The sequence below is a fragment of the Saimiri boliviensis genome, chromosome 2, assembly GCF_048565385.1.
Source record: "Saimiri boliviensis isolate mSaiBol1 chromosome 2, mSaiBol1.pri, whole genome shotgun sequence".
NCBI lineage: Eukaryota > Metazoa > Chordata > Mammalia > Primates > Cebidae > Saimiri > Saimiri boliviensis.
This window is the reverse complement of record NC_133450.1, coordinates 32,983,342-33,006,048: the sequence shown is the minus strand read 5'-3', so window position 1 is coordinate 33,006,048 and position 22,707 is coordinate 32,983,342. Positions and strand designations below refer to the sequence as shown.

At 48.0% G+C, this 22,707-nt stretch overlaps 1 protein-coding gene across 2 annotated transcripts in view; it reads right to left on the bottom strand.

Moving 5' to 3' along the window:
* Positions 1 to 670: 670 nt before the first annotated feature.
* MAP3K9 (mitogen-activated protein kinase kinase kinase 9) overlaps positions 671 to 22,707 on the bottom strand; it is an 86,659-nt gene continuing 64,622 nt past the window's right edge. The window contains exons 6-12 of one of the 2 annotated variants that reach the window (XM_039469166.2): positions 20,056 to 20,296; positions 17,984 to 18,106; positions 16,489 to 16,642; positions 14,148 to 14,216; positions 12,581 to 12,693; positions 10,239 to 11,042; positions 671 to 8,556 (exon numbers count right to left, since the gene is read on the bottom strand). In XM_039469166.2, coding sequence (XP_039325100.1) covers positions 8,072 to 8,556; positions 10,239 to 11,042; positions 12,581 to 12,693; positions 14,148 to 14,216; positions 16,489 to 16,642; positions 17,984 to 18,106; positions 20,056 to 20,296 — 1,989 coding nt within the window. In that variant the 3' untranslated portion in view covers positions 671 to 8,071. The remainder of the gene's footprint in view (positions 8,557 to 10,238; positions 11,043 to 12,580; positions 12,694 to 14,147; positions 14,217 to 16,488; positions 16,643 to 17,983; positions 18,107 to 20,055; positions 20,297 to 22,707) is intronic. The other variant, XM_039469167.2, reaches the window with a different exon arrangement.

Genomic DNA, 22,707 nt, shown 5'->3' with positions numbered 1-22,707 from the left:
GGCTGTAGTGCGCTATGCTGATTGGGTGTCCGCACCAAGTTCAGTATCAATATGGTGACTTCCCAGGAGCAGGGGACCACCAGGTTGCCTAAGGAGGGGTGAACCGGCCCAGGTCAGAAACGGAGCAAGTCAAAAAACTCCCATGCTGACCACCAGTGGGATCATACCAATGAATAACCACTGCACTCCAGCCTGGGCAATATCACAAGACCCTGTCTCTGAAAAAAAGAAAAGAAAAAAGCAGCCAGGCATGGTGGTTCATGCCTGTAATCCCAATACTTTGGGAAGCCAAGGCAGGTGGATCATCTGAGGTCAGGAGTTCAAGACAAGCCTGGCCAACATGATGGAAACTTGTCTCTACTAAAAAAAAAACAAAAAATTAGTCAGGTGTGGTGACAAGTGCCTGTAATCCCAGCTACTTGGGAGGCTGAGGCAGGAGAATTACTGGAACCCGGGAGGCAGAGGTTGCAGCGAGTTAAGACCATACCACCACACTCCAGCCTGGGCAATGAGTGAAAGAAAAGAAAGAGGGAGGGAGGGAGGGAGAAAAGGAAGGAAGGAAGAAAAGAAGGGAGGGAGGGAGGGAGGGAGGGAAGGAAAAAGAAAGAAAGAGAGAGAGAGAGAGAGAGAGAAAAGGATGAGTTTATGAAGAACCACAGCAAACCAGAAGTAATCGTTGTAACAGTTTTATTCAAGTCTCTGTGTGCTCTGGCGTTGGGACCAGGCTGAGATCGGCATTACACTGTAATACAATAAGAGGTTTAGCCACGGAACCAAGCCTGCTTGGCATCCCTAGTTAACAATTTACAGTACCTTGAAAGAAAAAAAAAAAAAAAGCCAAAAGAAAGAATCTGATAAGTTTCCTTCAGGACTTTTTCGTCTTTAAATATTGTTGACAACGTACAATAACTTAAATCCCAAAGCAAAATGGGAATTCAAGGACACGGGGCAGGACACGTGGGCAAGACACTGGACCAGAGGAGGTCTAGGAATAAAAACTAGCAGCTAATTACAGAGGAACCAAACAAACACATAGGTGAACTTCCACTTCACCGAGACTTAAAAGCCCTAAGGGGGAGGAAAATCCCAAAGAAAGCTTTTCTGTGAACTAAGTAAAACCCATCTCCAACTCCTTTCCTTAATCCTCTAAAAGATCGCCTTAGACTATAAGATATCTGGGGGTCGGGGTAGGGGAGTGGTTGTGAGTCAATGTGCAGGATGAGTAGTGAGGGAAATCAGACAAAAAAGTGAACAAGTTCATCACCTCCCTTCTTTGCTACAACTGGGTATCAAGGGCATGTGGCTCAATGTGCCAGAAAGGCAAAAGCCTGACTTCAAGTGCCCAGGAAGGAGACACAAGCTACAGTAAGGCTTCCAAGCTCAAGAGACGGGGGAAAAGTGAGAAGCTGGAATGAAGAGCCGCAGTGGGGCACCTGCAGGCTGGAAACAGAGGAGAGAGGCTCATCGCCTTCAGTGGTGTTTGGAGAAGAGCTACAGAATTGGTCTGTCCAACTCCTGTGTGCTTCGAACCCCTGGAGTCACTGGAGAGGCAACAGGGAGAGGAAGGCAGCCAGCAGCAGCGAGGATGCCAGCTGAGACCTGCACTCCAGCCTGGGTGCAAGTCCAGTCACAGGCAGACGACAGGCGAGCCAAGGACACAATTCCTCCTTGGGCAAAGGGTAATCTCAAAACCTAGGTGGACCTGAGCTAGGCCAACTTTATCTCCGAGTGCCTTAGCAGTGGCTTAGAAATGTGCTCAGAGGAAAAAGAGAGATGACTTTGGAACCAAGCAGATCAGCAACTTGCTTCCTCGCTATGTGACCCTGGGCAAATTATACAACTATCAGAGCCTCAGTTTCCACATCCTTAGATGGGGGTAATACCCACCTCCCAGAATTATTGTAAGGAATCAAAAATTATATATATATATATATGAATTGCTAGAATAACACTCCCCACATGGAAAAAATTTAATGATTTCTTATCATTTATTACTAGTCTCCATACCTAGGCTGGGATACATCTATGGCTCACTCTGATGGTGATGATGAAAAGAGCCACAGCCAGCATGGCTTCTGAACTGGAGGTAGAGAGAAATGATGAGGATGAAATAAAGATGACAGAGGATGATAAGGGTGGCGGAAATGATACTAGCAGAGGATGTAATGAGCCAAATTCTGAAGACTCACTGTGCAGGCACAGAGCTAGGGAAAGTGGCTCCTGGCATGCCAGGGAGTGAAAAAGCCTCCATTCGCTTCAGTCTCTTCTGAAATCTGGAAGAGAGAATGAATGAAGTTTATTCACTTCTCCTAGAATTCAAAGATGTTCCAAAGAGGTTTAAGATGAGAATCTAAAGGAGCCTCTCTGCCATAATCACTTCCCATCTCCCCAGAGCGCACACACACCCACAAGTGTCCTCAGGGCTGCAGAGAGCTGGAAAGGCAGGCAGAGAACACCAAGGAAATGTCACACCCAGGTGTAGATCCAAAGTTAAAAACTCCCAGATGTTTCACTGCGGTAAATCTATACTCCTATTTAAACCCAAGTACTCCCAGAGAGCTGCTGCCTCACTCAGGACTTGAGGGGAAGGGTAAGAAAAAAACATGAAACCTATTTCACAGTGGTGCTTAAGTCCCTCTCACAGGTCCAGGTGAGGGGCAGGCAGAGCTGGGTCTAGAGTAGAGTGAGGCCCTCGTCTTGGTGCAAAATTTAAAGGGGCATCAAAAAAAGAAAAAGAACTTCAGTAATCAAGATAAATCATATTGCAATGCAACGTTTTTTAAAAATCAGAATTATTGAACATTTCCATGATGAATGCAGTATCAAAATTTTCAGTCAGGCTTTGTCTGGATAGGTGTCCAGGTGTGAAGGATCTCAGGAACGGGCGGCATACTACTTCAGAAACCTAGCCTTGGACTTTGTGAGTGCAGGGCAAGGAACACCATGTCCCTGGGGCCTTCGCTCCCCAGGGCTCCGCTTGTGACTACTCTGACCTCTGGGTTCAGAATGCCCAGACACCTACCCCACATGTCCCACTAGCAGAGACCTGTTTGTATACACCTGGAATTGTATTCTGAGACACCTATCTCGATAGACACCTATCATGTCCACACCTGCCAATCAGCCTAGTAAAACTAGTTGGTGAGTGCTTTCAAGGAGGGCAGGTCAGACCAGACAAGTAGGAAGATGGGTCAGGGAAAGGCAGGTCTGTTTCAAGGGTTAACAAAGATGTGTGGAAAAGCTCAGCTCCCATAACCAAGCTGGCCCCCAGGGCTCTTCTCTCTTTCCAGCTCAAGGCCCAAAGCAGGCTCCCGGAAGGGGTTGGGGAACCACAGGCAGTTAAGAATCAGGAAGGACCAGTCCTACTGGCTCCTGATTATGGAGTGAACCCAACATGCTGACGTGCAAATCCAGGGCTCCCTGAACAGCCTAGGGGGGCCACAGTACTTCCAGGGCCCAAGAAGGGAAAAGGATGAGGAAGGGTGTGGACATGGCCATCAATATCTCATCAGGACAAAATAAGAAACAGCAGTCTGAGAGGAAGTCCATGAGAGACTCACCTGGCCTGCATAGCCAACTGGAAGTCCCGGGCTGGGTCATGCTCATTAGGCACCTAAACCCTGTTACTTAGCCTTAATCAGCAGGATTTCCACTTCCTCCTCCTGCCATCCAGGTAGCAATACCAGGGAAAAGCCCAGGACTGAGGTCCTCCCCAGAAATAGCAATGAGTTTTCCTTTCATATGTGAATTTTCATTAATATGAATTCCTAGTCTAGGAATATGCTGATCTGAAAGAAGAGATGCATTTGGTAATGTGTTTCTAACAATAGCATACCTTGACAAAGACAAGTCATTCTCAGACCTAAAGCTAAAGAGAGAGGCAGGTACATTAGGTTGATCCATATGAAACAGCTGATATTCGATGGTTTTTAACATAAAACTGTACATATATTTCATACACACGCACACTTCTCTGCACAAGGGAAGCCATCTAGCAAGGCTGCAGTTTCTGTGCAGGTCTCGGGGTTCCAGGACCATATATTTTAAAGTTACAAGGGCTTCGGGAGGGAAAGTGGATATTATCGTCCCCAGGTCACAGAAGGCTTTTAAAGTCCAGAGAGGGGAAAAGATGTGCAAATTCACACACCCAGGAAGCAGGCAGCTTTGATCACCAGGTTCCTACCAGCACGGTTTCCAAGCCAAGGTGTGCCTTCACAGCCACCCAATCTTCAGTGCCCTCTGCTCTTTGCTTTGTTAAAAGTGAGCTGGATGAGTTGGGATCATTAGGGAGGTGTCTCCTTCACACAGGGGAAGGAGAAGGCAGGGAGGACTCCAATGTGGAGACCACAGAGGCAAAAAAGTTCCTGAAAAGTCAGGTCCAGATGTCCTAGGGGTATCTCATTGTGTCTCTGAGCAACAGTAGCCTGAGGGAAAGGGGGCTTAGTGACCATGACATATGTCCCAAGGGCAAGGGGACCCTTTTCCAAAGATTCTTCCAGGAATTGGGATGATTCCAGGCTCTAAACAAATCAGACTGATGACCCCAAGAAATCAGAGACAGCCAACTGTCACTCTGACATTGCTACCAACCTTCCTCTCCCATTTCCTTCTCTGTAAGACACAAATGGTGAGGATGACATTGGCAGATGTGTCTGACAAGTTAAGTGGGAGAATTAGGAAGGAATGCTTGTCAACACCAGGTGCTACATAAATGCAGCAGAAGGGTATGGGCCTGATGGGCCCCCATTAGTCATGCTCGGCCACCTCCAAATCACTCCTCTTCCAGAAACCAGAGGACAAAAGGCAAGTTCCCTCCAGGCAAAGGTCTCAACTTCAGCAACTCACCCTGTAGAGATCAAGGAAGCTCCCTCTGGGAGCTGGCAAGGAGCTGCGGTGCTTCACTGACCTCTGACGCATATACACAACACCCTTGAGAGGGAAGCATGTGATGACTGCTTTTAAAGGAAGGAAATCTGAGAGGGGCAAAAGAGACAAGCCTATGGCCACACAGCAAAAGCAGAATGGGGAATGCAGCCAGCCTGTTCAGTTCTCAGAGCCTGGTGGCCTCACTCAGCAATGAGTCCATGCCACTTTTTAATTTCTCTTCACTTGAATTTTCATCTTTAAGCAGTTCTGCTTCTCTACTAGCAAGTGTAGCAAATGTACAAGGAAAATGATGTCATTTTGCAAAGGTCAGGAGGAAAAGTTAGCACTATTCTGAGTTGTCCCAAATGTAAGATACCACTGTTGCTATTACTGTTACCAGAAGACCCTAGGGATGCCACAGGATGCCAAGTGAAGGGTATCCACCGAAGCCTCTTGGAAATAACATCCAGATAACTGAGGTATCTACTCAACCTCCTGGCAGCAGTCTGGATCCCCAACGGGGTCCCCAGGGGATAATCCGAATCAGCGGTAGAAGCTGAAGGATCCAAGGAGCAGGGGCAGAGAGCAGTATCTGTTCCTATCACCATCTTCCATGTAGTGAGCACCTGCCAAGAGCAGAAGGAATATGTCTTTGTGCAAAAGGAAGGCAGGGGAAAGCAGGGCCAGCTACTTCCACTCAAGTGGCTTCATCCACAGCTCCAGGGCCTGCTCCTGACCAGGACCACAGAGCACGGGAACCCTAGTGAACAGAAAGCCACTGAGACCTGCTGCTATAAAGATCCTTAGCCCATCTCCAGCCTTGCCACAGAGAGAGGGCGGCAGTCAGGGGCACATCAGAGACCAGGTGTGTAGGAGTTACGAGATGGTAACTGTTCCCTCTTCGTGGATGCTCACAGCAGCATCATTAGATAACCCTGCTTTTGCTTCTTTCAGGTACAATGATTTCCTTAGCAAAGGCCCAGCCTTCCTTTGTCTTTCCCCACAGTGGACAAGTAAGGATGGCATTCAACCTCTCACTCAATGGCGGGTGGTCATCATTCAATCCACACTGCATCTTTCCAGGAAAGATGGCTGCAACCTAACACAATGGCAAAAGTTAAAAGTGAGCAAAGGAAAAATCTCTGCCTCATACCATAAAGCATTGTGCACAGCCAGCATGGTTTGGAGGGCTGCAAGAGGGCTATTTAGTGGAGCCAAGTATAGACAGATGTGTTTGTGGCTTAGACTGGGGTTATGGAGGGCCCAGGGGACGGAGGGCACAGAACAGACTTTTTATGTACTTCTCCCCATCAAGACTTAAGAAGGATCACTAGGTTGGCTAGAACTTCTGGTAAAATTCGCATTTTTTCCCTTCTAGCCCAGGAGTAGGAGAATGGGAGCAAAACACAATCCTTTACATCTTGGCTTCACTGAACAAAGAGGACACAGAAGAGAAGCAGTAACAAAACCTTGGCCAACAAAACCAGAGCGCCTCCCCGTCCAAGACTTGGTGGGCCCCTTGAACCAAAGTGCTAATGGGCTCATAAAGCAAGGAACAATTTGAAAACCAAGGTCACCCCTTTCGTCATCCCCAAGGCAGGACATCTCTGCTAGTTATGGAGAAAGCACAGCAACCAATTCATCACCGTTGCCAGCTGCACATCCAGGCAGCAAATGCAAGGAACCTGCTGAGTGATCTCCAACGTTGCCAGAGAAATACTCCAAGACAAAAGACAGTGGAGCAGCATTCAGAGAGTCTCAAGGGAAGAGGGGAATGACCTTGAGACTCTACTCCCAATCAAGTCGTCATTTCCACATAAAGACAACTGTTCACACATGACACAAGAGGCCTCAGAGTAGTGGCATGGCGAGGACATCCATGAGAAAGCTTTAGAGGAAGCTCAACTTTCAAGTTAAGGAAACAACTTCCAGAAAGGTCAGGGTTGTCTTCTGCTATCCTTCCTACCCAGCTCATGTCCAGAGCCCAGCACAGGCCTTGGTCAGTTTCCAGTATGAGGGACCTAGAGGTGATCATACATCAGTGGCTCCCTGGGTACCCTATAAATAGCACTTTGCCACATGCACTTACAGAAGGTACTCCTGCTGGCTCCATTTCACTTCAAGGGCATCACAACATGGATGGACCAATTGAGAGTGAATCTCCAACTCTCAGTGCCCAGGACCCACCTTCATATGTTATTCTGGGGCACTGCGGTGATATCTACTAACCAAACACATGACCGAAAGCCCACAAACTCCAGGGATTAGAGTGAAGACCAAAGGAAGGGAATAACACATAAAGTTTAGACAACAAAAGGAACAGGACTTTAGAACTGGCACCAGTGAGTGAGTCCCCCAAGAAACTATTCCTGGGATGAGCATATGATTGCATTTGAACCTGGTCTGACCAGGTCCTAACCCCGAGCAGGTAAATGGGTACCTTCAACAGCTGCTGGTTTGCCCTTTGAGTGTTTCCAAAAAGAATAAGGACAAACTCCATTAACCTCTTCACTGCAACTTCATTTTTCCCAACACCCCCATCCCCCTGTTCTCACTGGGGCAGTTCCCCTTTCCACCTGTGGGCTAACATAAATAGGTGGGCACCTGAAGTGCAGACAGGTAGTGCCAGGTCTATCAAGCCCTACGACCCCACACTGGGCCACCTCGCTTTCAGTCTTCCTGCTAGCATGAAAGGGCTTAGGACACAGAAAAGCTCCCATCTCGAACCAAGCCAGATTCCAATAGCTGGGTGTTGGGGGAGAGCAGAGGAGCAAAATCAATCACAGAACATTCAATACTGGTGTTTGGGAAGCCGAACTCAGGGCTAACAAAGGAACCCCAGGACAGCTCTGCACACACCCAACTGGCTGAGGAGAGGGAGCAGCAGACAGATTTGGCTGAGTGACTCTGCAGGGTCACTCTAAAGGCAAGGAAGACTGTGGAGGGTGGGGGACATGCAAGCACCCCTCCCTCCCCTACACAGCCAGAACTGATGGCCACGGCCCCTCCAGTGGACATGGGTAGAAAGACCCTGCAGGGCAGGAGACCCTCTGAAGTGGCCCTGTCCCTTCCATCTTCAAAGTGCATTACCAGTGCAAGAAGTAGGGCTGGATCTCAGGGGGTCCAACACTGAGAAAGGGCTATGCCCGCCAGCTCCCCCGGTCTCCTCCGGCTGTCCCCCTTGCCCACCCTGATCCTTTTCATGCTAAGACCAGAACTCCTGCTGGATCTCGTAAGGGGCAGGCCTGTGTGTGTTCAGTTCTGCTCTGCACAGCGGCACAGTGCTGTCCTGACTCTGCCCCTCTGCATCCAGGTCCAGGAGCGTCCGCTCGGCAGGGGGCAGTGGCCCCGCCTGGAACGGGAGCAGGGCTGGAAGTCCAGGCCGCTCCTCCACAGTGCTGCTACTGCTAGCAAAGCAGGAGTCCAGGTTGCTGGGCGTCTCTGTGCTGGAGCTGTTGGCTGGGGAGGTGCTGCGGGCGTGGCTGGGGGACACAAACCACCAAGGGTCCAGCCGTTGCCGGTTGGCAGAAGGACGCGGCCGAGGCAGAAACTCCAGAGTCTTGGGTCTCTCCAAGGTAGAGTCCTGCTGAGTGTTCCAGCGCCTTGGGGTTGGGGGGAAGACCACATTGGGGTCAGGGAGACGGGGGAATTCACCTGGGTCTCGGCTGGGACTGGGGGTTTTCAACATTCCTGGTCAAAAAAAGACAAAGGGAGAGGCATCAGAAGATGCACCATATTTCCAGGCTAGATATCCACTACTCCCCGACAGCACTACCAAATCCCTATGCGCTCAGGAGAACATGAATCAGCACACATTTGTGAAGCATCTACTATGTGCCATGCAGTGGGCTGTGAGGTACTGGGGACACAATAGTGTCACGTGTCACAATAGAAGGCCATGATCCCTGTATCTGGTAAGAATAATAGGATATATGGGGGTCTTATCTGTAATGAAATAACTTAAGGCAGATGTTGGCAAATGACACACAAGCTGGACACCTGTGTTTATAAATGAAGTTTTAGATGGGGTATAGTGGTGCTTGCCTCTAATCCTAGCACTTTGGGAGGCCAAGGCAGGAGGATCATTTAAGCCCAGGAATTTGAGACCAGCCCGGGCAACATGGTGAAACCCCATCTCTACAAACATTTTTTGCAAAATTAGCTGGGCATGGTGGTGTATGCCTGTAGTCCCAGCTACTTGGGAGGCTGAAGCAAGAGGATACTTGAGCCCAGGAAGTCAAGGCCACAGTGAGCTCTGATCATGCCACTGCACTCTAGCCTGCGTGACAGAGTGAGACTTTGTTTGAAAAAAAATGAAAACAATAAAACTGTATTGAAACACAGCCGCATCCAGTGTCTGCTTTCCCACTAGAGCAGCGTAGTTGAGTAGTTACGACAGAACCTGTATGGCCTCCAAAGCCTAAAATATTTACTGTCTGGTCCTTCACCAAAAAAGCTTGCTGCCCCCTGACTTAAGGGCTCATCTCTTTGTTTACTGTTCATTCCTGGTATAAACATGTGACGGGAACAGAGCTAGGTATCAGAAGTCCAAAGGTGAGTCATGTAGGGTTTCTGTTCCCAAAGAGGTCACATAACTGAGAAGAACCAAAGAACAGGAGGGCAGGTCATGCCAATGGTTAAATACAATTGTTGACACTTAAATTTCATTGAAAGGGTATTATTATCCCCTCTTTCCCTACTGGATTAGAGGCTGTTTCCAAGACAGACTTAGGTCGCCCAGGGAGCAAGGAATGGTGACAAGAAAGACCAGGGATGAGTGTGTGTGCCCAGGTGTCAGGTCTAAGGTGGAGAGGACAGGCATATGCACAGGAATAGCAATTTACCTGGACACATCACACCTGAAGAGGCAGGTATGAGTCAGGGGTGAGTGCTGAAAGGTGTGAGGAATAGGTGGAAGCCTGCCTTCTGAGTGTGTGAACTAATGCTATAATGAGAGGCAAAATCCCAGCTATGTGGCAGAACATACCCTTCCCACCTACAGTGCAAGATTCCTTCCTGGTAAATGCATCCTCCTCCTCAGGGAAAAACTAGACTCCTGCCCTTCCTGTGCCCTGAAAACACTACCCTACCCTAAGACTCAGGGCCTGGACATTCCAAAGGAGTCCCAGGTCTTCTGGTTCTTCCTAGAACCTGCCTGTCTTCTCTCAATCCTCAGGGAAGACCCCCTGAGGCACAGGTCAGAGAGAAGACAGCCAGCCCTGGCCACCTCCCTGATCCCGAAACCGCATTTCTTGATTGGCTGAGTAAGAGGAGGAAAGATGTTCACTCAAATCCAGAGGTGGAAAGAGAAAATGAGGCCTTCAAATGGAGAGCTACAAAGAAAGGAAAGAGAAAAGAGGAAGAAGTCTCACCTGCTCCAGGACTGGGGCTCAACCCATTGCTGGAGGGGCTCCTGCTGGCGAGGAGGGCCGCTGGCTTAAGGGCCCCATCAGAAGGAGTCCGCCGGTGACTGCTGGGCTGCGAGGGGGCGGTGAGGGTGACATGGGTGGGAGTCAGAGACTGGTTAGGATCTCGTTTGAAGCGCTCCACTCGGACATTGACCAGGGGGTTGTGGGTACACGGGGTCAGGGGAGGGGCCTCGACTGGGCTGACTGGCATCTCATATACGACGATTTCATCGCTGTCGGAGCGCAGCAGGGAGCGTGTGGAGTTGCACTCGGAGATGGAGGAGAGGGAGAGCAGCGTCAGGGAGGCAGAGGGGTCTCCTAGCAACAGCATGGGCTCTTCCTTCTTGAAGAGTTTTCGGGATGGGGGGCTGGTGCTCCGACGAGGACGGCTGGACCTCTGAAAAAGACCCTCCCGTCTTTTCTTCTCCTCCCGGGCTGGTGGCTCAGGCTCCTCCACGGGAAGCAGCTGGCACTTGCCAGCTTCCAGCAAGTCAAACCCTAGGCCTGTGGCTGCCAGAACGGCCCCACAGCCGAGCAGAGCCACCTCGCAGCGGCGGTGGTGAGCACCGCCCCGCTTGAGGCTGTTGGTTGGTGTCAGCTGAGGGGTACTGGTGGCCGAGTTGACTGGGGTGGGCTCCTCGTGGATTCCATCACTGGAGGGGCCATCCCCATCCTCTCCACGAGGGAATGGGATACAGAGGTAGGACTGGTTGGGCGAATGCTGTAGACGACTCTCTCCACTCCCTGGGCCTTCACTGTCCTCATCCTCTGTGAAGATGACAGGAGTGGGAGAGAAACAGGAAATGCAAATGAAGTGGCAGGTACAAGAATCTGGTCCTTTCCCCTAACCCAGGCCTCCTGTCTCACTGTCAGGGACACAAAGGTCCAGCGGTGTGATAAGCAGGACATGGAACTGAACACTGAACCAAGAGGGCTTTATCCGCCCCCCAACATAGGGAAACCACTCTCCATTCCAGAGCCCATTTCCTTATGAGCAGAAAAGAAGATCCGCTAATTGGCCGCTTCTTTCATAAGGGACCTGTGACGGTTACTTGGGTATCCACTTGACTGGACTGAGAGATGCCTACAAGGCTGGTGGAGCACTGCTGCTGGGTGTGTCTGTGAGGCTGTTGCCAGGGGAGACTGAGAAGGGAGTTGGGGGGCAGGGAGAGGAAGACCCACCTTCAGTGTTGGTGAGCACCACCCAAGTGGCTGTCAGCAAGGCGAGAACAAAACAGGCAGAAAAACGGGGATGCTGAGCTTGCTTAGCTTCCTCTCTCTACCTTCTGGAGAGGGGCACTTTTTCTCCTCCTGCCCTTGGACATCAGAGTCTAGGTTCTTCAGCCTTTGGACTCTCAGACTTGTACCAGAGGCCTTTTGGGGGCTCTCAGGCCTCAGACTGGGGGGGTTTCCCTGCTGGTTTCCCTGGTGTTAAGGCTTTTGAACTGGGACTGAGCCACTCTACTGCCTTCCCTGGGAGCCACACTACAGTCTTTTCTCATTCTCCAGCTTGCAGAGGGCCTGTCATGGGACTGGCCTTTGTAATTGTGTGAGCCAGTTCTCCCTAATAAACTTCCTTTTGATTCCTATTGGGTCTCTCCCTCTGGAGATCCCTAATACCAGGCCCTTAACACAAAGTGCCGTATGAGCTTCTAGAACACTGAATATTCTAGAACAAAAACATTCCCAAAGTTTTCATACCTTAAAATTAAAAGGGCCTCTGGATTTCTAGAACAATGGCCTTGCAAGTTGTCTTAGGACCAGTCTCCTGCAAAGGATTAGAATCCCTAGTACAGGACAACCAATCTACTCTATTGAGCGATGTACTATGACCTTGGAAATCTACAAAGACAGCACTGTCTGAGAGACAGCGTGGAGAAGCACCTCCCCATTTAGTCATCACAGGGCAACAGGGGAAGAGCTTCCTGGGAGGAAGGCTGCAGTGTCCTTACTGCCATCCCCCACTTTGTGGACTTGCCACACCAGGGAACTAAACCCAGATATGGTAAATGGCTGACATAAGGCCTCACCCTTCTTCATTGCTCTAAGAAGACTACTACCAGTCCCTTGGGATAGAACTCCAAGGGCAGGCTCCATGACAGCAGGAGGAGGAAATGATAATTTGGGGAGACTCAATGAAATGGGAGAAGAGCAAACTAAGAAGAGATAGGGTTGGGGGCAGAGATTGAGTAGAAGGAGAGACAGCCTCCATGAAGCAGTGCTACGGGTCCTTAAATGGTCCTAGAAGCTTGGGTAAGAACGCCCTGAGGGAGCAGGGAGAGAGCCAAGACAAGAGCCATGCTTACCCATCTCCATAAGGCTGGTGAACCCTGGCAGGGCCGGGCTACTCCTCGGGCCCTTCACCAGGTTGGGGGCACTGGACGACCACTGCTTATATCCATCTACCAGGGACTTGAGGCTGAATCAGAGGACAAGAGGAAACTGTTAGAACTGGTTACCTTCCTTACTCGGCCCTCGGCTCCATGGGTCTATGGAGACATCGCTCCCTACCTGCTTCATTCTACCAAAGAGCCTTGGAGTACATACAGGCAATGACTCTTACCAAGCCCACCTGCTTCACAAACAGAAATGTACATGCTCCAGGGAAGAAAGGGCAGTGACATGACCCACCCCCCTCACATGCTGCTATGGAACTGTAGAAAGAACTAGTGGGCAGGCTGGCAAACAGACAGAAAGAATAAGGATGGTCCTGTTGGCAGGGGTCTTGCCTCAGTCCATCTTAAGGGAGAGGCACTCAAAGCAGACACTGAACACAACACATCGTGGCATAACAGTTACTGTGATGCAAAGACCTGCGAAGCCAGGCAAGCGCCGGGCAGCCAAGCTAGCAGAGGTGGACCAGGCTATTCCACGCACAGCGTTTCTCAGACTCTCCTTCCAAGCTTTATGGCATGCTTAGGCAACTTTCAAAGCCATCCCCTTTTCAAAATGAAAAAGCAACCAACAAAGCCACGCCAACCCAGTGCACTGTGGGACAGACCTATGTGGGTAGTGCACAGTGCTGAAGCAGAGCCCTCGGTTTGTCTGGGGATGGAGAGACAGAGGACAGGAGCTGGCTTTCAAATCCCTGTAATCAGCTCATATGGAAAGCCGGTAACTCTCCGAGGATACAGCCCGGGCACCCTGCCAACCCCCTTGTAGGAGGCGGGAACCAGAGGCCTAGAAGCACTGGTCTTTTCCCTAGAGAACAGTAAAAGGGAGGACTGAGGAATCCATGGGCTATGGTTGCCCTGGAAATATCGGGCTTATGACCAGAGTGGCTTTCTTTTTTTAAGGCTAGAAAGAATCATTCAACTAAGGCCCACTTTCCCCAAAGTCCCAGCCATCTTGAGAGAGACAGAAGGACCAATGTTTTCCCTGACCTCGGAATTGTTTCGAGTGCTATCTGAAATACCAGCAAATTAAAGTACGTCCCAACCACCACTGGTTTCAAACAAAATATAGAGCAAGAGACAAGCATGCTGTCAAACCCACAGCCTGGGGCGTCCAACTGAGACTCTTGTAACATCACTTCCAGCTCTGGATCCAGGAAAATCCAGACGAGTAAAGTCAAAACCAGTGCTGAAGACCAAAGGATAAATAGCCACATATTGCCTCTCGAAAACCAAGAGTGCCAGGAGTATCCTAATTGGAGTGGTCAGTGGAGTGAAGGATAAGGTAAAATTAGATCAACACAGGAATTTTCCCAAGGTGCACAATGGTACTGCTTACACAACAAAAACAAAAACAAAAAAAGTCAGTTCAGCCCTGGCAATAATGAGGCTTGATTCTATGGGGAATGCCGTGAGAACAAGGAAATGGAGGGGAGATTGTTACCAGGACAGTTGGTGGAAGGGTGAAGATGAGACTCACCCCAAGTGGAAATGTGGAGATTCTGATGGGGTACTTAAACCATTAGCTTTCTCACGTCTCTGAGGGGATCTTCAACGAATAAAGAGAATCAGTAGCAGGCAATGGAGGGCGCATCCAGCTCAGCCTCTCCCATACCACAACACCCAAGGCTGCACTCACACTGTATCACCAGCTACCTTCCCACTGCCCAGCTGCAAAGCCCACACCATGAAAGGATCTTAACAAGATGGTCCTGTTTAAGCCACGACAGGCCCAGGACAAAGATCCCTGGGCAGCTGCAGCATAGTTGCAGGGGGCCTGTGAATCCATAGATACCCAAGCGGTCTATAGACAGGTATGTATGTTTTGGACAAATATGTATTATTTTTTAAAAGAATGAGGATGCAAAACTCACTTAACATTACTGAATTCAAAATGGCTTTTGGTCATCACATATTTTCTTTAGTCAAAAGGTACTAAAACTAGAAATATTATCATATAGAAGTTCTCAAAATTTCATTAAAGAGGCCTTCACTCAAGTCTGGGTAGAATATACTTTTATTTCTTCAATGGGAACTGAGAATCATGAAAAATGTCAGTCATGTATTTGTTAATTCCTTCAGAAGTGTGTGAGGAAGAAAAATATTCTAAAGTTAATATTTTGCAATGTGAAATAAAGTTAATTTACCACCAAGGCAAAAAAAAAAAAAAATCTTTAAATAAAGCAGAACCATAGGAATTGCTAAAATCCATAGCCAGCCCGGTGAACTCTATCTGGAATCACATTAATGTCAAGAAATATCAAGGACTCAGGGTGACAGAGTTTCTCAGATCCAGCTCAACCTCACTCCAGCCTAGGGCTCAAAGGGACAAGCTAGAGAGCTCTCACTTAAAACTTAGTGGAAGAATCTGCCATCCCCCAAGGATTCCATTGCTGGAGTCTTACACAGCTGAGGTAGTTTGCCCTACATATCTAAACTTTCTCCTCAAAGGTATCTAGTGATTTCCAAAGCCTAGCTTCAGAGAGTCAATCCTTTATGAATCAAACTGTTATTTTTACCTTCAGCTCAGATCTGACATGGGAAAGTAACAGATTTTGGACATGAAATCTTCGTATTTAAAGGACTACCAAGGCCATTTGCCTTGGTTCAGGGCACTTGTAAGGCTAATATTCAACCTGAGAAGCTCTTTAGAAAGTCACTAAAAAATGTAGGAGACTACTTGGCTATCCTTACACGTATTTAATAGAAACATCAAGAAACACTGTGCTAGCTTCTCACACCAAGAATATGAAGTATAAATGGTTTCATCCATTCTTTGGGTATGATGTAAAATTGCATGAGAAGCAGTAAGTGTCATTACAGCTAATATTTACATATGCTCACTGTGGGCCAGCTCATCCTCTCTGCACTCACAAAGATGAACTTATTTAATCCTTGCCTCAACTCCATGAGACAGGTAATAATGTTATCCCATTTATAAATGAGAAAACATAAGGTCACACGGCTAGGTGTGGTGGAGCCAGGGTTTATGCCCAGGTAGTCTGGTGCCAGAGTCAAAGATATTCACTACTACACTATGAATGCATGGCCTATGAAGAACTGAGGCTCTGGGGAGAATCTGACCCCTAGGCCTCAAGCCCACAAGTGAGAACACAGGCACATTCAAAGTTCTCAACACCCTTGTGCCCTGCCCAGAGGAGGCCGTCATATATGGCAGTGTGGCAATGGGGTAAGGCCAGGAAGAAATTCTAGTGGGCCTGGAGTTATACACAACTGCATACTAGGGCTACCTGCCCCTGCTTCAGGAAAAGCCTCTAGGCAAGAGAGCCCTGTTAACTTCTGCTCTTTCTTCTGCATGAATGCTTTAAGAAAGAAGAGCCAAGTATAAGCAGAACACCCTGGCAAAACTTTTTACATCTGGTTCATGCTTGGGCTACTCGCTGCTCTGAGTAGAACACCTTAGGAGGCTGGCAAACTACAGGTGGTGGATCAAACCCTGCCAGCCACTTGCTTTCCTAAGGTTTTACTGGAACATAGCCATGCTCGTTCATTTACATGTCGCCCATGTCTATGGTGGCTTCTGTGCTGCAACAGTGGAGCTGAACAGTTGGGACAGGGCCATAGGAATCACAAGCCTAAAATAGGTGTTACCTGGTTCTTTACGGAAAAAGTCTTCCATGCCTATCCTAGGAGGTTCTGGGAACAAGGGGGCTGAAAAACTGTTGTAAAGATTAAGAAGCTTGTAATTTCTCAGGAAGTGTTCAAACACATGACAGAGAAAAAAAGATATTTCATATCATATGTTTAAATGGCGCATCCATCTTCAAGTGAGAAAGAATTTCATGTCATCGGGCACTTACCCTTCATCTCCTGAGGCAAGCTCCTTCTGACCAAGCGTCCCTGGGCCCCACGTCCGCCCCTTCTTCTTTGGAGCCCTCTTCTCCTCCTCCTCCCCTTCCTCCTTTGGGATGACTGAGCTCCTGCCCCAGGTTTTGCTGCTTTCACCTGGTGTCACTGTGAAAAATAAGGGTTGGATAGGATCTAGAAAAAGGACAGCCAGGGCTCCCCCAAACTAGCCTCTACACCACCAGACACACATACACATTTGGAGCTGCAGGGAAGTCAGACCTTATCAAAAACTCTGTGCCCAAGTGGAAACTTCCAGGAAAGTAATGGAGTTCTCAGCCATCAATCATTTTGCTCTCTCAAAGTATTAAACATGGAAACACTTCTGCAGTTTTCACAAATCCAAAGAAAAGCTAGAGCTTAGGCCAGCCAGACACCAGAGTTCCAAACAGATCTGACTTAAGGAACCTGTTTTGTTGGGTGGGATTGGATAGTGGGCAAACAAGGAGGCAGGTGGAGGGGGGAAAGAAGACAAGGGATAAGGAAGGTGTGGAAATGCAGAAATTCTTGGAAAGAAAGGGCAGAGAAGGAAGAAAATGAGGAGTTCAAGGTTATGGAAAAGGAAGTCAGGAGCAGGAGAGGGGAAGGAACAGGACTAGAGTAAGAGAGATAAGAGAGGAGGATTATTTTTCTGACATTAATACCTGGGAGCAAGGGTTGAGACCCAAATGCCCCAGGGACTGTGCTTATGTCATCAACGAGCAAAGTGATAGTCACCAAAACACAAAGAGTTGAAGGGGCTGAGGCAAAATATGGAGTATATGGAAGCTGCCATATAGCCAACTGCAGCCACATGAAAAAAGAAACCCACTGATTTGATTTCATCTTTAAAGGAAAAGTAGAAATCTCGGATTTTTAAATAAAATCTCTCTGACCTTAAATCAGGGAAACGAATTCAGTCACATATAGGTGTATATTCACACATACACACATTTATATGAATGTCTGAGTATATTTTTTTAAGCAAATACTGCAGCAAAGATAAAACTGGTCCAGATCTGGCCTATTACAAAGTCTTTGGCAAGTTTCCTTAGGGTCTATACTTTGGGAAAAAAACCCTTCATTGGGAAGCATGGACAAAAGTAAAACAATGATGCCCCAAATATGGCAAAGAGTGTGCTGGGTTCTCAGGCCAGGTAGCAACCTGTACCTACATCACAAACCAGTTTCTAAATTGCTTTGAGAACCACTGAAGATCCCATTAGTACCCACAAATCCCTTTGCTGACATGTGACTAAAAGGTAGAGGAGGCAGTAGTAAAGTTAATGGAGGGAGACGAGGGGGAGGGCTAAGGGTTTGCGTACATATGTGCATGTATATACACATTGTCGAGGAGAGGTGGCAGAAGTTATGGATGGAGCAAGCCTGGACCAGTCGGTGGCTGGACAGAGCAGGGGACAGGTGCCCCTGGTGTGTTCTGGCCCCAGCTAATTTGGGAAACAGTCTCACACTGGATGGCTCGCAGACGAGGAATGATGGTGGGACTTGCAGGAGGACTGGAGCAGCTGTTGATAAGACTCTTCCTTTTATCCATGGTTGGGGAGGCCTGCACTGTGAACTTGTGCTGGAAATCTGCTTGGGGAAAGACAAACACGTGTATGCATTAAAATTTCCCATAAGCAAATTCACATAAGAAATCTGACATTCCTCAGCATTCTTGAGGGACAGGCCCCAGTTTCCTGAAAAGCTCTTCGTTCACCTGGGAAATGCTCTCTTTTAGAATCATCTCTTTTTCCCAAGGGACATGGGGAGAGGAATGTATGAAAAGATGGAAAATTCTCTGTGCAAGTGAACTTCATTAGTGAGCTTCAGAAAGCTGTCTATATAATGAATATAGACAGAGCAATTATGTACTAAGAATAGCTTTTTAGCTCATGAGATATTGTTGATTATTCTAGGAAACTTAACTTAAAATGATTGGTTTTACATAATCTGTTATCAAATAGATTTGGTCCTCTTTACTCAGGAACCGAAGCAGGGAGACCGATTCTCCTCACTAAGTGCAGACAGAGCAGCGCATCAACAACTAGCTGCTGTGGGAACCCAGGGCAGTGAGGGAGCTGGAACAAATGGCTCCAATTCTGACACATTCCAAAGAAAGTTATGGTACAGCATAAAGAATGTAAAACTTAACAGCTCTGAATTTCTGAGTTGCAGTCTCCTATCGAAGAGGTATATTAAACAGCTGTCTGCTTGCACCTATGTCCCCCATTAGACTGTGATCTCCCTGCAAGTGGGAACTACAGCTTTTCTATCTGCATCCCAGCATGCAACAATATGCTGGCACATGCTAGATGCTCAAGGGGCGCTTAAGGACTCCATGCTGCCCGAAAAGAAAAAATAAATGTGCAGCAAGGAAACCAGCAAACATGGCTCATGAACATATTCACTCAACTGCATGGAATGAGTTCCCTTATGTGTACTTAAGCCACCATTCTAGTGCTTAACATCATCTGCTCCTGCCCCTATTAGACCATTCTTTCTTTGTTCCTTACACTTCTAATAAGCCTGCTTTCTAGGGCCTTATAGACTTAGAATACAATGAATATTTTTATCCACATCAACACACATTTTAGCATTCAGCTCCCTCCATGGATACATTACACACCACAGATTATAATTCCTAGTTTCATATTTCTTTATATCTTCCCCAAGGCTGTAGTACAATAAATGTACCTTTATTCAACTGATGTGTGTGTCTGAAAGGCCACATGTAAATCTTATCATATAAATTCTTATACTAAGCCTCTTGGTTTAATCTTATCATGTAAATTCTTATTACATTCAACCTAATCTCAGTTAGAGAACTTATTTAAAAAACCTCGACCAGGTGCGGTGGCTCACACTTGTAATCTCAGCACTTTGGGAAGCCAAGGTGGGTGGATCACTTGAGGTCAGGAGTTTGAGACCAGTCTGGCCAACAAGATGAAACCCTGTCTCTACTAAAAATACAAAAATCAGCCAGGCGTGGTGGCACACACGTGCAATCTCAGCTACTCAGGAGCCTGGGGCAGGAGAAGCGCTTGAACCCAGGAGGTGGAGGTTGTAGTGAGCCAAGATATTGCCATTGTACTCCAGCCTGGGCAACAAGAGCAAAACTCCATCTCAAAAAAAAAAAAAAAAAAAGAAATCTAGAGAAAAGTTATTTTGCAGAGCCAACACTTCTTGTGTCTCACACATGCACACCCTGGAATGCTTCCCCTCAACTTCATGCTTCCTTCTCCAGGTTTGCCTAAGGTGAGATGTGCCCCTGTCAGCCACCAGGCATCTAGCAGCCTGGACTTTGCCAGGCTGTCCTCACTTTATATTCTGTGTTCACTCACAATGCGACAACTTCCCTGGACTGGGGTAGATTTTCAGCACACCAGTCATTCCACTGGACAGAATGGCCCATTTCAAATAAGCTAGATTTTGAGCCCCAGGGTGTCATGTTTCCAAGCTCAGTTGCGGACTCCCCCAAACCCTCTGCACACCAGCTCCCTGCCCTCCTCCCACTTCCCAGCCAGTCCCTGGTCACTGACCGGAAGGGAGGCTGATGCGGTTGCCATCCTTGAGCTTCAGCCGGCTCTTCCGGAACTTGCCCTTGCGTTTCTTCACCCGGGGCTTCTCCTGGCACAGCTGGTGGATAATGATGTTGAGTTCCCGTTCCAGGATGTCAATCTCCCGCTCGGCCAGCTCCTGCTCCCGACGCCGCAGCAGTTCCTCCTGGTTCTTCTGCTGCAGTGCAGCCCGGGTCAGCTCCTCCTCCCAGGTGCGAAGTTCCTGCAGGATGGGCAGAATCATCAGAGAAAAGACTGGGGTGTTCAGTGCAGAGGGGCGCTGGGTTGAGGCCTGAGAGCTCCCAGAGGGCTCATGGCAACCTGGAGAGCTCTCCTATGATGCTCAGTAGAGAGAGAGAGAGAGAGAGAGAGAGAGAGAGAGAGAAAGAGAGAGAGAGAGATAGGGCTCGATAGCTGGTAAATGTATAGCAGATCACCTTGAATGGTAGGGAAATGAAGGCTCAGAACAGCCAGACTGAGTGGACAGCCAGAGAAGCTAAAGCCATAGGCCAAGCCCTAGAGATGGGGGCTGACAGTTTCTAGTTAATCCTTCCTCCTTCATTAAAATTGCCTGTGATTACATACACAGAGAGAGGCTTGAATAGAAAATATAATCATGTATTTATTTACAGACTTGGTTCCATTTTATTTATTTATTTAGAGACAGCGCCACATTCCATCACCCAGGCTGGAGCACAGTGGCGCGATCTCAGCCCACTACAACCTCCACATCCCTGGTTCAAATGGTTTTCATGCCTCAGCCACCCAAGTAGCTGGGATTACAGGCGTGTGCCGCCAAACCTAGCTAATTTTTTGTATTTTTAGTAGAGGTTAGGTTTTACTATGTTGACCAGGCTGGTCTCGAACTCCCAGCCACCTGCCTCAGCCTCTCAAAGTGCTCGGATTACAGGCATGAGCCACTGTGCCCAGCCTAGATTTTTCTATTATATAAAAGATGTTTTTTTAAACCAGAGCCAATTTAATCTAGCTTAAAATGTAGCCTACTATACACAAATCATCCTCCAGGCAATACCTAACAATCAAATAAAAATGTATTTCCAGGGTGGCTGCTCAAAAGGTATGTGAGACATGTCATCTAAATCTTTACATTCACTTGGGGAATGAATCCACTGAGGTATGTGGTTTCAACTTGCACCGTATCTTTTTTTTTTTTTTTTGAGACGGAGTTTCGCTCTTGTTACCCAGGCTGGAGTGCAATGGCATGATCTCGGCTCACTGCAACCTCCGCCTCCTGGGTTCAGGCAATTCTCCTGCCTCGGCCTCCTGAGTAGCTGGGATTACAGGCACGCGCCACCATGCCCAGCTAATTTTTTGTATTTTTTAGTAGAGACGGGGTTTCACCATGTTGACCAGGATGGTCTCGATCTCTTGACCTCGTGATCCACCCACCTCAGCCTCCCAAAGTGCTGGGATTACAGGCTTGAGCCACCGCGCCCGGCCAAACTTGCACTGTATCTTCAAGGGCAATGATTTGCTCTGGAAGAATCATGAAAGCATAGCAAGGGAAAAAGAGAACATTTCCTGAGGTCTTTTTCAGGCACTTGCTCTAGAACCAAATTCGGCTGCTGCTCTATCACACTCCCCTGAAATGAACCATTAATGAGCACAGGAGATGTCATCCCAGAGCAGCCCGGCCCCCTGCAAAACCTGAGGGGCAGTCAGTCACACTGCTAGGGGGAGAGTTGAAGCCAGAAAGCTAGAGGGTGGAACTGGGACAAAGTCCCATTTGGAATTGCCTCTTGTGACCCAAGAACAGTACCTTTGTCCTGCTCTGAGAATGGCAGTAGGAGCCACATCAGATGGCAGAACCTCTTCCCTACCTCCCCTTTATCCTTCTGCATGAGTTCATAAGTGAGCCCAGCACTAAATTCCTGGAAAGAAGGGAGTGGGTATAGAACAAGGAAACAGGAAAGAAAACAAAGCATGTCTAGAAAAGTTTTAAATCTAGAATTTAAACTGTTCATACTGGTTACCCTGGGCCTAGGAGTAAAGTAGGGTGCTGGGTAGAAATTGAGAGAGCCGTGTCTAAAAAAGCAGGCTATTTCTTCGATAAAGGAGTCACAGCAACACTTCAGTGGTTGAAACCTAATTTCTCAATGAAGTACTCATTAGAAGTAACCATTTCCAGATTAAAACAAAATAGTGTAGAAAAGGCACCTAGAGCTAGAAAACAAGCATGTGAACCCATATTGGAGAAGCCGAGCAGCAGGTGAACACTGAAAGAGAGGAAAGAGATCAAGAAATGAATAAAATATTCTGATGCTATGAACTCCCCATTCAGCTTGTCTTCCATCCCCAGGAGAATGTCAAAATAGCCATAAAAGTGATAGACAGAAAGAAGGCCAGGCGTGGTGTCTCATGCCTGTAATCTCAGCACTTTGGGAGACTGAGGCGGGCGGATCACCTGAGGTCGGAAATTTGAGACCATCCTGGCCAACAAGTGAAACCCCGTCTCTACTGAAAATACAAAAATTAGCTGGGCGTGGTGGCAGGTGCCTGTTAAGTCCTGCTCCTTGGGAGGCTGAGGCAGGAGAATCACTTGAACCCAGAAGGCGGAGGCTGCAGTAAACCAAGATCATGCCACTGTACTCCAGCCTGGATAACAGAGCAAGA